The 15,407-nt window shown below is 44.6% G+C and overlaps 1 protein-coding gene across 3 annotated transcripts in view; it reads left to right on the forward strand.

Moving 5' to 3' along the window:
• The first annotated feature begins 4,025 nt into the window (after positions 1–4,025).
• The window catches only part of NOS1AP (nitric oxide synthase 1 adaptor protein), a 105,744-nt gene continuing 94,362 nt past the window's right edge, over positions 4,026–15,407 (forward strand). For all 3 annotated transcript variants that reach the window (XM_061584699.1, XM_061584692.1, XM_061584703.1), the window contains exon 1: positions 4,026–4,724. In XM_061584699.1, the coding sequence (XP_061440683.1) occupies positions 4,026–4,724 (699 nt within the window). The remainder of the gene's footprint in view (positions 4,725–15,407) is intronic.

The following is a 15,407-nucleotide window of genomic DNA, read 5'->3' on the forward strand; positions in this document are numbered from 1 at the left end:
ACATCCAGGAAGTTAAGGCAGTGGAAATCAGGTTCTCTCCCTCCAGGCAGACAGATTCTGTGTGTGTGTGTGTGCATACGCACGCATGCGCTATAAGTTGTGTTCTTTTCCTCCCAGGCTGAAACAACCCAGACGTTTATTTTGCTTGCACTTGGGGGGGCATTAACGTTGCCCTTTTGCACACCCACAAACCTGCATTAATGTTACGGGACGTAGAGTGAAGGGGCAGAAAGGAAGGCTAGAGCGGCAGAAGTGGCCGGCTAAGCAGACGGAAATGAAATGGAGTTGATGGGGAGTTTAGTGGGTGGAGAAAGGGGAGTATCTGCAAGTTACGATCCAACCCTCCCAGCAGGAAACATTGGAATAAGGGACTACATGAGCAGGATGCAGCGAAGCAGAGGTGGGCTTTTCCTTACTATTTGGATTTTCAGCAGATTGGTTTGATTCGCATTTAAAGGGAATTGTAGCAGCTTGTCTTCCCTTTCCAAAAAATGTCATGCGATCCCTGCAAATTAAAAGGGAACCGAAGAGGTACACCTGGCGCCTACACTTCTATCTTTTTGGCGCCAGGTAAAGACCTTTTTATGCTCCCAGGCATTTTAATTTTCTTAACCATTTTAATCCGTATTTTTTAATTTTTGTCGTATTGTGTTTTTGTAGTGTTTTTTGTTGTTTGTCTGTATATGTTTTTATGATTTTTATTATGATATATTGTATTTTATCTTGTTTGTTCACCGCCCTGAGAGCTATTCTGCTAAGGGCGGTATATAAATTGAAATAAATAAATAAATAAAAATAAATGTAGCCAGCCTTGATCTCATATTAAATTGCTGTGTGAATGAGCCCCCAGAGAAAACAATCTGGCTGCTTTTGAAGCACCTAGTGCATCTGCAGCCTATAGTAGAAATGAGCTACCAGTTAGGGCAATTGGCTTGGAGAAAGCGCATTCAGCACAAGATTTCTCATGCAGCAGGATCCTTAGCATTTTCATTCAGATGCCAGTCCTATTACGTTCCACAAAGCTTGCTTTCAAGTAAGGGTACACAGGACTAAAATTGTGCAGCCCCAGTTCTATGCATGCTTATCCAGAAGTAACTAGATTGTAGCCTTCACCTCTTAAACAGCAACAGCCAACTACATGTGATATATGAAATCTTAGATAATGGATCATACTCAAAAAAGAGGGACAGCTGTTGAATGCTTAAGAAGAACCCTACTCTCAAGAGTGTATGGGGACAATTGACTTGGGACAGTTAATGCCTTGGAGCTCAAGCATCCAGGAATCATAGAATAGTAGAGTTGGAAGGGGCCTATAAGGCCATCAAGTCCAACCCCTGCTCAATGCAGGAATCCAAATCAAAGCATTCCTGACAGATGGCTGTCCAGCTGCCTCTTGAATGTTTCTAGTGTTGGAGAGCCCACCACCTCTCTAGGTCATTGGTTCCATTGTCGTATGGCTCTAACAGTCAATCTTCTCTTCTCCAGGCTAGACATACCCAGTTCTTTCAGTCTCTCCTCATAGGGCTTGGTTTCCAGTCCCCTGATCATCCTTGTTGCCCTCCTCTGAACCTGTTCCAGTTTGTCTGCATCCTTCTTGAAGTGTGGCGACGAGCACTGGACCCACTACTCAAGATGAGGCCTAACCAGTGCTAAATAGAGGGGAACTAATACTTCACACGATTTGGAAACTATACTTCTGTTAATGCAGCCTAATATAGCATTTGCCTTTTTTGCAGCCACATCACACTGTTCGCTCATATTCAGCTTGTGATCAACGACAATTCCAAGATCCTTCTCACATGTCTTGCTGCTGAGCCAAGTATCCCCCATCTTATAACTGTGCATTTGGTTTCTTTTTCCTAAGTGTAGAACTTTGCATTTATCCCAGTTGAATTTCATTCTGTTGTTTTCAGGCCAATGCTCCAGCCTACCAAGGTCCCTTTGAATTTTGTTTCTGTCTTCTACGGTATTAGCTGTGCCCCCCAATTTTGTATCACCTGCAAATCTGATAAGCATGCTCACTGCTTATCAGTGGAAGGAAGCTCACTGTTTGTGTGTGTGTGTGCGTGTGTTTTGCTTTTTTAAAAAAAAAAAAAAATTACATTTATATCCTGTGTTCTGTCATACAAACAAAGTGGCATACATACATATGGCTCCCAGACAGTCACCCTTTCAGGCACTGACCAGACACAGACCTGCTAAGTGTCAGCAAGGGGGTGGCCTCATGTGCCTTCAGACCAAGTTTCCTTGCATTTTGTTACCATAGTCCTCTATTTTCCTCCTTTATGTAGAATCAGTCCAGAAGTTTGCTAATAATTCTGCCCTGAGACACGTTTATACTTTACAGTTGATTCATGGAAGCCACGAGAAACTGCCTACTTGTAGCAAGTGCCTCACGCAGCAACTTTACTGTTTGTTCACAAATGCAGAGGGTACTAGTGTACTTGGGCCACAGCCAGCAGGCCTGAGCTTTCTTTTCTTTTTTAAAAAAATCAAGTCTCTAAGGCTAAGCCTTCTCAAAGGGAAGTTAGGAAGCAAAATATGCAGGTACCCTTGTAGGCAATTTTTGTGAAACGAGCCAGCCTGGCTGCTCCCACCTTTTAGAGTTGTTAGCAATTAGTGAAGCCAGAGCTGTGAATGACTAGTGATTGGTTTGGACACCAGGCTATAGGAATCCCTGGGCCCTAAAGAGCTGCTGTTTTCCCCTCCCCTTTGGTACATGTTTCCTGCTTCTCTCACATTTTCTAGTCCTTGTGATCACCGTAGCTCGCTCTACCTTTTTTCTATAGCAACCAGGATGCATTTTTGCTGTGGTGGGTTTGGCTGAGATTAGGTAGTACCTAGAAGTTATTTTCTGCAAATACTACTACACAGTAAGTGTGGGTGGATACTAAGGGATCCCCTCCACTCCAAATAGCAAATGTAAAATGTGAAAACTTTGCAAAGAGGCTCAGGCATGTCTCCTGTTGTGTAGGAAGTGAACTCCAGTCACTCATTAAGAATTCAACGTATAGTTAATTTACAGTACAGTGGTATGCATGTCAGCTCAGAAGTAAGTCTTTGTCTTGAATGGCACTTGCTCCCAGGTAAGTGGGTACACAACTGCAGCCTAGGCTTGGTTTAGGGCTGGCATTGGGGAAAGCAGGATTCTTGTGCCTCTAACAGTTACATGGCATACAAAAAATCAACAGGCTAAGCCTTTTCTAGTATAGAAATACTATTACGAGAAAAGCTTCACCTCTTCACATTCTGTCTATCAAGGTATTTTATTACACGTGTGGCCACTGATTTATTTTTGGGTCCTCCATTCCACCTGCAAAAGAACACACAAATTTGCATACAGCACACAACATATGCAATCTGTGCCCTCTTTTGCTGGTAGTTCAGAGGGCCCAATCCACATACAATGTACTGGGCCCAAAAAATCCTGTTGGAATCAGTTTTTCCTCTATTCTTGATGCCTGACAGCTGAATGTGAGAAATTACATTATTGAAAAGCATTTGCATTTGAGGCAAATGGAAAGTTCTGTGCGTGATATTAAGTCTGTGATGGCCCATTCATGACTGCAAGTCATCCTCTGATGTTGCCGCAGTCACTGAAAAATAGGCGAACTCACTTTAACTGCCACCATCACATGAAGAGGCTAGTGATAAAAGCCCGGTAGGGTTTCCAATCCACTTATTCCCAGCCCAATTTCCACCTAAACTCCAATTTCGAGGTTCCTTCTAAACAACTGTATTGTTATCATGTTCTCTGATGTTGGGCTGTCTCTCCTCACCAGCAACAACTGCTGATCAGCTGCTTTTCCTTCAAAATTAAAGTGGCTGTGTTAAGAATGCTTTTCCAACAGGCTGGTATCACTTGACCAAGAGCTTTACAATTTTCAGTTTCCTAAGGAGTAATTGTTAAACCACTCTGAATATTGCATCTCTGTGAGGGGAATAGGGGTCTCCTAACAACTCTCAGCACCCATAAACTACAATGCCCAGGATTCCTTGGGGTAGCCATGACTGCTTAAAGTGGCATGACACTGCTTTTAAATGTACAGTGCAAATGGGGCCCTAGTGTAAACCTAAGATCTCCTTTGGCAGAGAAAGTGTGTCAGTCTGAGACAGAACGGCTGGTCAGATCTGACATTCCAAACCGACCTCTGGATGTCCTGAGACCTTCCGGGGTCCATTTGCTTGAACTGAGCCGAGCGCGGCTGAAGGCCGGAAAGCCGCTAAGCTGGACCACTGGCGCCGGGCCTGACCTTTACAGCAGCGAACGAATAGGAAAGCCAACGCACAGAGGAGGCGAAGAGAGCAGGCAGGCGCCACGCCACCTCCGCCGCTCTCTGATCCCTCCCCGACTGCTTCGCCATTGGATTCTCGAGCGGATGAGGAGGAGGAACACGGAGTCTCTCCCGTCCAGCTTCTCCTCCTCTCCAGGATTGGCGCATGCCCGGCAGGGCCTGTGTCTGATCTGCCCGGCAGATCTTGGGGCGTCGCCAAGTGAAAGGCCAGCCTCTTTACCCCGACTCTTCTCCGGGTTCAGGCGGAGGTGGCCGCCACTGTTCTCCTCTCCTGGGTTGTCGGGAGCAGCTCAGCGTCTCGCCGCGATGCCTGTAGGTGCGTCCCCCTCCGCTAAATCGCGATACAACCTGGTGGATGACAGGCACGATCTGCGCATCCCGCTACACAACGACGACGCCTTCCAGCACGGCATCGGTTTCGAAGCCAAGGTAGGGGCAGACGGGCAGTCAGCGACAGAACACGGCACTGGGCAGGAAAGCGTCGGGATTCTCCTGGGAGCCTTTTCTGAGTTCTTAAAGTGTCGAGAGTGCTTTTGAGTGGGTGCAGAAAGCCTTTCCCTTGTAAGATATAGTAAGGTATTTCACATTTGGGATTAGCGAGCGGAGAAGAGTGGGTTTTCGGCAGCTTTGAATTCCGGTTCTGGTGGTCCTACGGAGCTTACTTAGCCCCTCCACAATTCCGGTGCAATTTGGGCTGTTTCCGTGGGTGAGGATATATACTTCGTGCACGCTTGAAACCACCCTTGCTGTTTTCACGCACTTCACATCTGAATCTTGTCCTTGGCGTCCCTTGTCTGCGGACGAGTCTTGATTCAAATCGACCCCTTACTTTGTGGACTTGGGCATCCATTTCTGTGCTCTTACTGGAAGAGGTTCTGGAAGGGAGAAAATAGGTTCCCGGCTGGCCGCTGGCAAGATTGGCTCTGGTGATCTTGAATCTGACCCTCAGTTGCGTTCCTGTGTTGCTTTTGGGCGCTTTTAAGGGGTTCAGGTTGGCTTAGATGCAGCTTACTTACAAAGATCGTCCATAGGAAGATAAGCATGGAGAGGCTAAGGGCTTAGAGTCTGCTTTGGAGAGGCCCAAATTGTATCGCTGATGCAAAAAACTGCCAAGGCACTACCCCTTAGCAACTTGGGCTGACTGACTGGCTTTTCCATCCGTTCATTGGTTCTCTTTCCTTGTGATCTAGCGTCTTTGCCTGCATTCTGGAAATTCAGTTTACAGGTTAGTGTGCACTTAGTGGGAACTTCCTCCTTTTGTTCTGCTCAGATTCAGGAACAGGTGTCCTTTGGCTGTTGTGTTTGTTCCAGGAGCAGGTGCCTTGCTCTCTTTCCTTCATGTAAATAAACACAGCCACAATTACACAGTGGCTGTGTTAGGTCTTGGCATCTTCTGAAACTGGTTGGGTGGCACTGAACAAAGGGTTCTGGGGATCCCTGGGGTGTATTTTCATGTTATGCTGGGGTCACCAATGTGGCACCTTCAGGTGCTACCGCCTTCATCATGCGGTGACAAGGGTGGTTACCTTCTCTCCCCCCCTCTTAAAGGTACATAGAACTGATCTTTATTTATTTATTTATTAAATTTATTTATTAAATTTATACCCCCCCTTCTGGCCAAAGGCCCTTGAAAGAGCAACACTCTCACTTTCTTTCAGCCCTGTTCTGCTTGGCACCTGAGCAGTTTAACAGAAAGCAGAGGAACTAAGAGGGTAGGAGAGAAAATGGGGCAATCTGTGGGCTTGAGGAAAATGGACTGACTAGGAGGAGGTAAGGAGAAAGTAGAGTGCCACAAGAATCAAGGGAGAGAGAGAGCATGGAATGTTAGAGAAAGAAGGTGCAGACAGAAGTTGGATCCAGTAAAAGGAATCCTCTTGAAATTGCATATTTTTATGAGTCTACATCCCCACCCCAAATCAGATCATATTGGTCACCTGACTGAACTCTAAACATCATAGACTGATTAGTTTCCAGACTGCCATGGCACAAAACTGTGGATCCGAGGCACTGATTGTTATGGATCCTCATCGTTTTTTAGCAAGAGATCCCCTTAAAACTATAATCATGCAGATTTTAGAGGATCTGTTATTTCTACTGAATTTGACTTCTTCCCAGACCCCCACGAAAAAGCAAAAGTGTGTGTGTGTCTTTCTGTCTGTCTCTCTGTCTGGTGCATGCATATGTTTTATGTCTGTCAAGGAAGGTGGCAAAGGGAGAGAGAATTGGCCAGAGGGATGGTGCCTACTGCAGTTTCAAAATTCCAAAGATGCTCCTGGGCCCCTAAATATTGGCAATCCCTGCCTTAATGCATCCACCACTTCATCCAGAAGGTGCTTGGTGTGCCAAATACTTTGGCACCTCCCCCTAATGCCAATGAAGTGTCTCTCTGATTGATGTGTTTGTTCAGGTAGTGGACTTACAGTGTGAAGGGTCTGACCATAAAAAGAATGAATGCTCCAACAACAGGGTTGTTGTGGGGAGAAAATGAGATAGCATGCTAATAATAAGTAGTTTTCTTATACAATGTAGAGCAAAATAGTTCGGCTGCAATCCAATACATGTTTTCTCAGAAGTAAGCTCAATTGGATTCAATGGGACTTACTCCCAGGTAAGTGTGTATTGGATTACAGCCTTAATTTCCTTAATGTACTCAGCCTACTTCTTGCTGACTGCTCATTGCTTTTTAAAAATCTAGTATTGTTCATGTAGTCTCCCAAGGATGCAATATTGGCCTTAACACAAGGCAAACCAAGTGGCTACCAGGGCACTTTGTAGAGAACTGCACCTTTGCTGAAACAGCAAGTAGGAAGAGCCCTCTTCTCAGCACTTTAGTATGTAATATTTTCCTGTGCAAAACAGAGATCTTGAAGGAACGAATATAAGAAAGAAGCAGGCGATGGATCCTAGTGCTGCCAGGAAGAAGAGTGTGAGAAGTACTGTGCGCCAGGGATCAGGCATAGCGCATGGATGAGTTAGACTATCAGACTACAGGAGACTTAACCTGGTTTAGGGCTTGTTATGGAAAGAACATGTGCACTGTCAATCCAGGGGCAGAGCAAAATGGATAAGTAATACGAATTCAAGGGTCCAGTGAAGGGAAGGAGGCTTAATATTGTGATTTGCTTTGGGAAGACCTTTGGTTTTAAAATTACTTCATATAAATTAATTAAATTGGGCTTACTGATTGCTGCAAGCAAACAGAGCCACAAACAAGTCTACATCAGCTGTTTCTCATACAGTTTGTATCCAAATGTACCATACATGCTATGTATATTGCATCCTAACTATCCAAGTTATTTCTCCATTTCTGTTAGATTCGTATTGCCTGATGTTCAAACAATTAATTATCGGTCACAGCTCTGACTTCACTCATTGGCTAATAACACTGACAGGAGTAGACAGGTGGGCTTATTTCACAAAAATCACTTAGAAAGGCACTTGCACATTTTGCCCCATAACTTTCTTTATAGGAGGGCTAGAGACTTAGTAACTAGATTTGGGCAATTGACTAGTCAGATATTCAAATATTTTCAAATAAAGCTTGATTATTGTTAAGCATTAGCTTTATTAGAACAACAAAAAAGGGTTTTGACATTTCCCAACTCTCCATAATTTAATATATCTCTTAAAATTGTATTTTGTGTGTTTTACTTCAATAAATACCTTCAGTTCTTTCAATAGCTATGATTTTTCTAGACAAGAGTCCAACTTCAGGACACGTGAGCATCCTTCTTCTTGCCCCTAAAGTCTTTGCTAGAATTTATATTGATGGTTTGAGATGATTAAAGCTGCAAATGGTAAGAGGGAAAACGCTTGCAAAGTACCCACTGCTACCTTCCTTTCCCTTAGTCCTCAAGGGACGGGTAACTTACGTGCAGCAGGGCAATGGGACGCTGTGGAGGAGGCTCCTTTCTTCTAGGCAGAAATTATATGAATAGCATCGATTTCCTGATGGATAACAGAGGTGCTCACTTTTACAAATACCCCTATTTGAATACTTGTAACATCCCTCATTCTAGTCCTTACCTGAGTTGTTCAGAGCAAAGAGCCAGATCAGTGGCAGGATACTCTCTCGTTTCTGCTGCAAGCAACGTAAAGTTATGAGCAGTTCTTTTTAACTGTGGTCAAAATAATAGGCAATTGTCCAGTCAATTGACAGTATTTGGCTCAACAATTGATCAGTATGCCAGGTCTGTTAGTAACGTTTGTGAACTTGTTTTTAAAATCTGGGATCATAGGAACATCGGAAGCTGCCTTATCCCAAGTCAGACCATTGGTCTGTCTAGCTCAGTATTGCCTACACTGACTGGCAGCAGCTCTCCAGGATTTGAGGCAGAAGTCTCTCTCAGCCCTACCTGGAGATCCCGGGGATTGAACCTGGGACCTTCTGTAAGCAAAGCAGGTGCTCTGCCACTGAGCTATGGCCCTTTCCCAAGGGATTATATCCTTGCATGCCACCCTGAGTTTCATTGAGGAATGGCAAGATGTGTGACAGATAAATTTACCACCACTATGTAAATGGTGACTGTAGAAGTATGAAGGTAATCATTTGGCCAGCAAATGCTATCATAGAGAAGAAGCTGAAAAGTTCTCCAGTTTATAGCCATATACTGTTTTTAAAAAAAAGCTTTTGGAGAAGAGCAATTTCTTCCATGGGGTTTTTGTGGGTACACTGTGTTTAGAATTGCTTTGCTTCAGCTTCAGGGCCTGTTTACACAACTAACTTATTCACTTGTGCAAGCGATGGTGGCTCAGAGATTAAGCTGAAAAGAGTTTGCAACCCTGGCAAAAGACGGACTCTTCCTTCTTCCTTTCTTATCCGGGGGGGGGGAATGATCATAGCACAGTTTGTAACTTTGGAGAGTCAGTTTTTAGGTAAACATAGTAATATGCTAAAGTCCCAAGTTGGCAAGTTTTCACAAATCCCCCTTCCTCTTCTTTATTTTTACCTTGAAGGGGAAGGAAGTTAATATCCTTGTCATCTTCACTATGAAAAGAAGTCTTCTGTTACCATGAGGCAACCCAAGCTTTTCCTCAGAATTTAACAACAAACATTACCAACTTGAAATCTTCCATGTACAAGGAATACTTTACTACATCCAGCAAACAGAAGGCATGGCAGCTTCTCCCTGAGCACAGATGCCTCAAGAAACCTGCTGTTTTCCAAAAGGAGTTCTTGGTGGTAACAAAGATACTAAATAGTATTTAAAAACATAAGAAGAGCCAGCTGGATCAGGCCAATGGCCCATCTAGTCCAGCATCCTCTTCTCACAATGATCAACCAGTTGCCCATGGGTAAGAGCACTGAGTTCTTGTCAGAATGTTTCCTGTTATATGGATGAATATGTTATACAGCTCAGAAGGCTGATGTGTTCCTTCTTCCTGATCTTGTGTTTTGAGATTTTTTTTAAAAAAAAAATCTTACTCTGGTTTATACGTCTTGTTGCATCATTTTCCAAGCTTGGAATTGTAATGGGGTCCAGTTCTGATTAAGTCAAGCTGTTTGCCTACTTCTGTCAGATTCTTAAGACTGACCAAGAGAGGAGGAGGAGGAGGAGCTCTGGTGAGGTAAGCAGCTCATCTGCATACTTTCTTTCCCATCAGGCTCAGCGGCGCTCTCTGCGAGGAGAAGGGACTCGGGACTCCTGACCCTGAAAGACCTGAGAGACTATGATCCAAACTGCACTAGAGTTGTGCCATTCTATGACTGTTGCAAGCTTTAATTCAGACTATTTCTATATGGTGAGGTCGCCCAGCATAATCCTTACATATGAAAAACAAGATTATATTTTAATCTTCAGTATAGATTTTATCCTGTGGAAAACTGCCAGATCAAAGAATCTTCCCCTTCACTTAATTGTACAGTTGACCCACATCAGCATGCATAAAAAAAGGCTTCGCGGCACTCTCTGCGAGGGAGAAGGGACTCGGGATTCCTGACCCTGAGAGACTTGGGAGGCATCTGACCAAGAGAGGAGGAGGAGCTCTGGTGAGGTAACCAAAATCCGTTCAACTAATTCCTGGCACTCACAAGAGAAACATCAAGACTGCCACCGACAACAGAAATAGGAAACAACAAACATAAAATGGAGGGGGATCAAGCAGTTGTTGTCACCTGCAACGTCTGCACTATGTTCATCTTCTTAATGGAAACCAGACACGATTACACTTGCAGCAAGTGCAGATTGGTGGCGCTCCTAGAAGAAAAGGTTTGGGGGCTGCAGCAACACATAGACACCCTGCGACTTATCAGAGAAGATGAGGACTTCCTCGATAGAACACAAGAGGAATTAAGGGAGCAACACAAAGTACAGGAAGAAAGTGACAAGGAAGAACAGGACTGCAACAGCAACAAATCCCCGTGGAGGACTGTCACTGTAAGGGCAAGGAAAAACAGGAGGGATTCAGAACTGATGCAATTAACAAATCACTTTCAGTGTCTCTCAGCAGACAGCACCTCTGAAGAGCCTCAACAAACTCACCTGCATCAAGAGACACTGACTGCAAAGGAAGACTCCACACCCCGGAAGAAGGAAGCTGATGCAGCCACTGCTCGCGGCAAAAAGAGGAGGGTGCTGGTGGTTGGAGACTCGTTGCTCAGGAGAGGTAGAGGCACCGGTATGCCAGCCGGACAAAATGAATCAGGAAGTCTGTTGTCTCCCTGGGGCACGCATCCGGGACATCGCTGACAACCTGCCGAGGCTCATTGGGAAACAAGATAGGTACCCGTTTCTCCTCATCCATGTGGGCACGAACGACACAGCCAGAAACACCTTGGAACAGATCACCTCGGACTGTGAGGCTCTGGGTAGGAAGGTCAAGCATTTGGGGGAGCAGGTGGTCTTCTCGTCAATTCTTCCCATGAAGGTTAGAGGACTACAAAGGGAAAGGAAGATACTGCAGGTCAACGACTGGTTACGCAGATGGTGTTGACGGGAGACGTTTGGATTCTGGGACCATGGTCTAAGCTTCTTGGAGGGGGGACTGTTGGCAAGAGATGGGCTGCACCTCGCGAGGACTGGGAAGAATCTCTTTGGCAGAAGTATGGCAAAACTCATCAAGAGGGCTTTAAACTAAAGCCTCTGGGGGATGGAGATGATAGCTTAAAGACCGATCCAAAGACAGCAGGTTGTAAATGCAAGGATTTGAAGGGTACAGGAGACACTGGGAGAGAGAAAGGGATGCACGGCAAAGCTCACGGTATATTAACGGAGGAATCCAATCGGGACAAAAGAGACTTCTGCTGTCTATATACCAACGCACGGAGCTTGGGAAACAAGCAAGGGGAGCTTGAAGTCTTAGTGCATCAAGGCAAATATGACTTGATAGGGATAACAGAAACTTGGTGGGATGACTCCCATGATTGGAATATAGCCATTCAAGGATATAAACTCTACAGAAAGAATAGAAGCAACAGAAAAGGAGGGGGAGTAGCGTTATACGGCAAAGACAAATACACCTCTATGGAAATCCAAGACAGCGAACAAAGGGGTCCGGTAGAGACCATTTGGGTAAAAATAAATGGAGAAACAAATAAAACCGACATGGTAGTAGGTGTCTACTACAGACCCCCTGGCCAAGAAGAGGTGGTAGACGAGGCCTTTCTCAAACAAATCTCTGAAATCTCAAGGAGGCAAGAAGTAGTAGTGATGGGGGACTTCAACTACCCGGATATCTGCTGGGAGACAAACTCTGCGAAGCACAAAGCCTCCAACAAATTCCTGATGGGCCTTGCTGATAATTTCCTCTTTCAAAAAGTAGAAGAAGGGGATCGGCAATCCTGGACCTGATCTTAACTAACAGGGATGAATTGATCACGGGAATTAAAGCGGTCGGTACCTTGGGGGAAAGTGACCACGTAATGCTGGAATTCGGGATTCTGGGGAAAGCCAAAGAAGAATATAGTCAAACATGGACCTTGGATTTCAGGAAAGCCGATTTTAGCAAGCTCAGGGAAATGATGGGTAGGATCCCGTGGCTAGATAGACTAAAGAAAAAAGGAGCCCAAGAAGCGTGGGAGTTCATGAAGAACATAATACAAAAAGTGCAATCGCTAACAATTCCAAAGAGGAAGAAAAATGGAAGACATTGGAAAAAGCCAATGTGGCTACACGGAAGACTGGTGGAGGAGGTAAAAGTAAAAAAGAGCATGTATAAAGAATGGAAGGAAGGACGCATCACCAAGGAAGAGTACCGATGAGCGGCTCGGGCTTGCAGGAATAGCGTAAGGAAAGCTAAAACCCAGAATGAGCTGAGGCTGGCGAGGGAAGCGAGGAACAACAAAAAGGGGTTTTTCAGATATGTTCGAAGCAAGAGAAAGACCAAGGAAACGGTGGGACTGCTGCTCAATGAAGATGGCAAAATGTTGACAGATAACGAGGAAAAAGCAGAACTGCTCAACACCTATTTTGCCTCCGTTTTCTCCCAAAAAGGGAACAGTGTGCAACCTTGCATCGGTAGCAATCTCAGTAAGGGGTCGGGACTGCAGTTCGAGATCGATAAGGAGATAGTCAGGAAATACCTAGTTAACCTAAATGAGTTCAAATCTCCAGGGCCTGATGAACAGCATCCCAGAGTATTGAAGGAACTTGCTGATGTACTCTCGGAACCTCTTGCCATCATCTTTGAGAAATCCTGGAGAACGGGAGAGGTGCCGGAGGATTGGAGACAAGCAAACGTCGTCCCGCTCTTTAAAAAGGGTAAAAAAGAAGATCCAGGGAATTACAGGCCAGTCAGTCTGACTTCAATACCGGGAAAGATATTAGAACGGATAATAAAAGAGTCCATTGGCAACTATCTAGATGACAATGCTATGATTAGAAGGAGCCAGCATGGGTTTGTCAAGAAAAAATCCTGTCAAACTAATCTCATCTCTTTTTTTGATCGGGTCACTAGCTTAGTAGATGGTGGAAATGCTGTAGATGTCATCTATCTAGATTTCAGCAAGGCGTTTGACAAAGTCAAAGTTTGATTAGCAAACTCGTCAAATGCAGACTACATGGAAATACTGTCAGGCGGATTCACAACTGGTTGGAAAACTGTACTCAAAGAGTGGTCGTCGGTGGCTCTGCTTCGGACTGGAAGGAAGTTTCGAGTGGAGTGCCACAGGGTTCTGTCCTGGGGCCGATACTCTTCAACATTTTTATCAATGACTTAGATGATGGGGTGGAGGGAAGCCTTATGAAGTTTGCGGATGATACGAAACTGGGAGGGATAGCTAACACAATGGAAGACAGGAATAAAATCCAAAGGGACCTGGATAGGCTAGAAAATTGGGCTGAAATTAATAAAATGACATTCAATAAAGACAAATGCAGGATTCTGCATTTAGGCCACAAAAACAAAATCCACGGGTACAGGATGGGAAATATCCGGCTTAGCAGTAGTGCGTGTGAGAAGGACCTTGGAATTGTAGTGGATCGTAAGTTGAACATGACCCAGCAGTGTGATGCTGCGGCAAAAAAGGCAAACGCGGTTTTGGGCTGCATAAACAGAGCTATAGTTTCCAGGTCGAGGGAAGTAATAGTCCCACTATATTCTGCATTGGTCAGGCCTCATCTGGAATACTGCGTTCAGTTCTGGGCGCCTCATTTTAAGAAAGATATAGACAAGTTAGAGCGGGTTCAGAAGAGGGCGACGAGGATGATAGCCAGTATGGAGAACAAGTCTTATGAGGAAAGGTTGAAGGAACTTGGCATCTTCAGTCTGGTGAAGAGAAGGCTGAGGGGTGACATGATTGCACTCTTTAAGTACCTGAAGGGCTGTCACATAGAGGAGGGTACAGATTTGTTCTCTGCTGCCCCAGAGGGTAGGACTAGGTCTACTGGTTTTAAGTTGCAGGAGCGTAAATTCAGATTGGACATTAGAAGGCACTTCTTGAGAGTAAGGGCAGTTCGGCAATGGAACCGACTGCCTAGGGAGGTGGTGGGATCCCCTTCGCTGGATGTCTTCAAGCAGAGGCTGGACAGCTGTCTGCGGGAGATGCTCTAGCTGTGGATTTCCTGCTGTGAGCAGGGGGTTGGACTCGATGGCCTACAAGGCCCCTTCCAACTCTATGATTCTATACTAGAGCTCAGTTTTGGGCTATTTGCTGGCATCAGCTCACTTGGTTAACATCCAGGAAAGTTGGCGAACACTGAAATTGGGGGAAATTACTATAACTGAGAAGTCTGGTGGCTTGGCTTTTTGAGACCTTAGGGCATCTAATCTCTCTCTTATTCTACTCTTACCATAATATTATATCAATAAAACACAAAGATCTGCAATATTTTATAGCTTAGAAAATCAAACATGAGAACCACCATGGCAAAACTTTAGATCCTTAAATAGTCAAACTGTGTATTTATTAGAAAAATGGAATAATGGATTTCAAAAACAAAGAGCACGTGGTGGCCAAATACAATGCATAGGCAGCATTGTTCAAGGGCTATAGTTGAAGGCATTCCAAAACTGTACTTCTGCTGTGACTAGGACATCGTTCTAAGGTGCTAAGCCAAGGCAGAGAACCTGATTACTATTCAGTCTTGGAATCCTGGTCAGGAAAAGAGCTGCATGCTGACCTCAGATTCTGGTTAGTTGGCAGCTATGTAAAAACAAGGAAGGGGTCATATGAGGCTGAGGAGTCCAACCCCCTGCTTAGTGCATGAACCCAATTTAAAGCATACCTGGCTAACTTAGGCCTATTAATTCAGTGCCTCTGCTCTGAGTAGAATTTAGGTGAATGCAACTCAAAGACCTCTCTTTTTAAAGAGAACAAATCCCCTGTGGAAAAGACTGATTAGCATAATAAAGGAGCCTTGGGTTCCTTTGGGAGGAAGGGCAGGATGTAAATTTAATTAATAATAATCACCTGGTTTTTTTTCCCATTGAGTACCACTGAATCTTGCCTTGATCATTCCAGGGTTAACTAAGTATTTAAATTTCAGCTGCTGGATGCAAAGCTAATTTCCAATAAGAATAAGCAAAACAGTTCTAACTATGGAACAGATGAGGAAGGGGAAAATAATTCTTTTTTTTCTAGCAGAAGTGTATCAAACAGAACCTAACACATCTAGAGGAAGGGTGTTTGAGCTTAACGATAAGTGATATGAGATGCCTTGACAGAGCAAATAT

Source organism: Rhineura floridana, chromosome 1 (genome assembly GCF_030035675.1).
Source record: "Rhineura floridana isolate rRhiFlo1 chromosome 1, rRhiFlo1.hap2, whole genome shotgun sequence".
NCBI classification, from domain to species: Eukaryota; Metazoa; Chordata; class Lepidosauria; order Squamata; family Rhineuridae; genus Rhineura; species Rhineura floridana.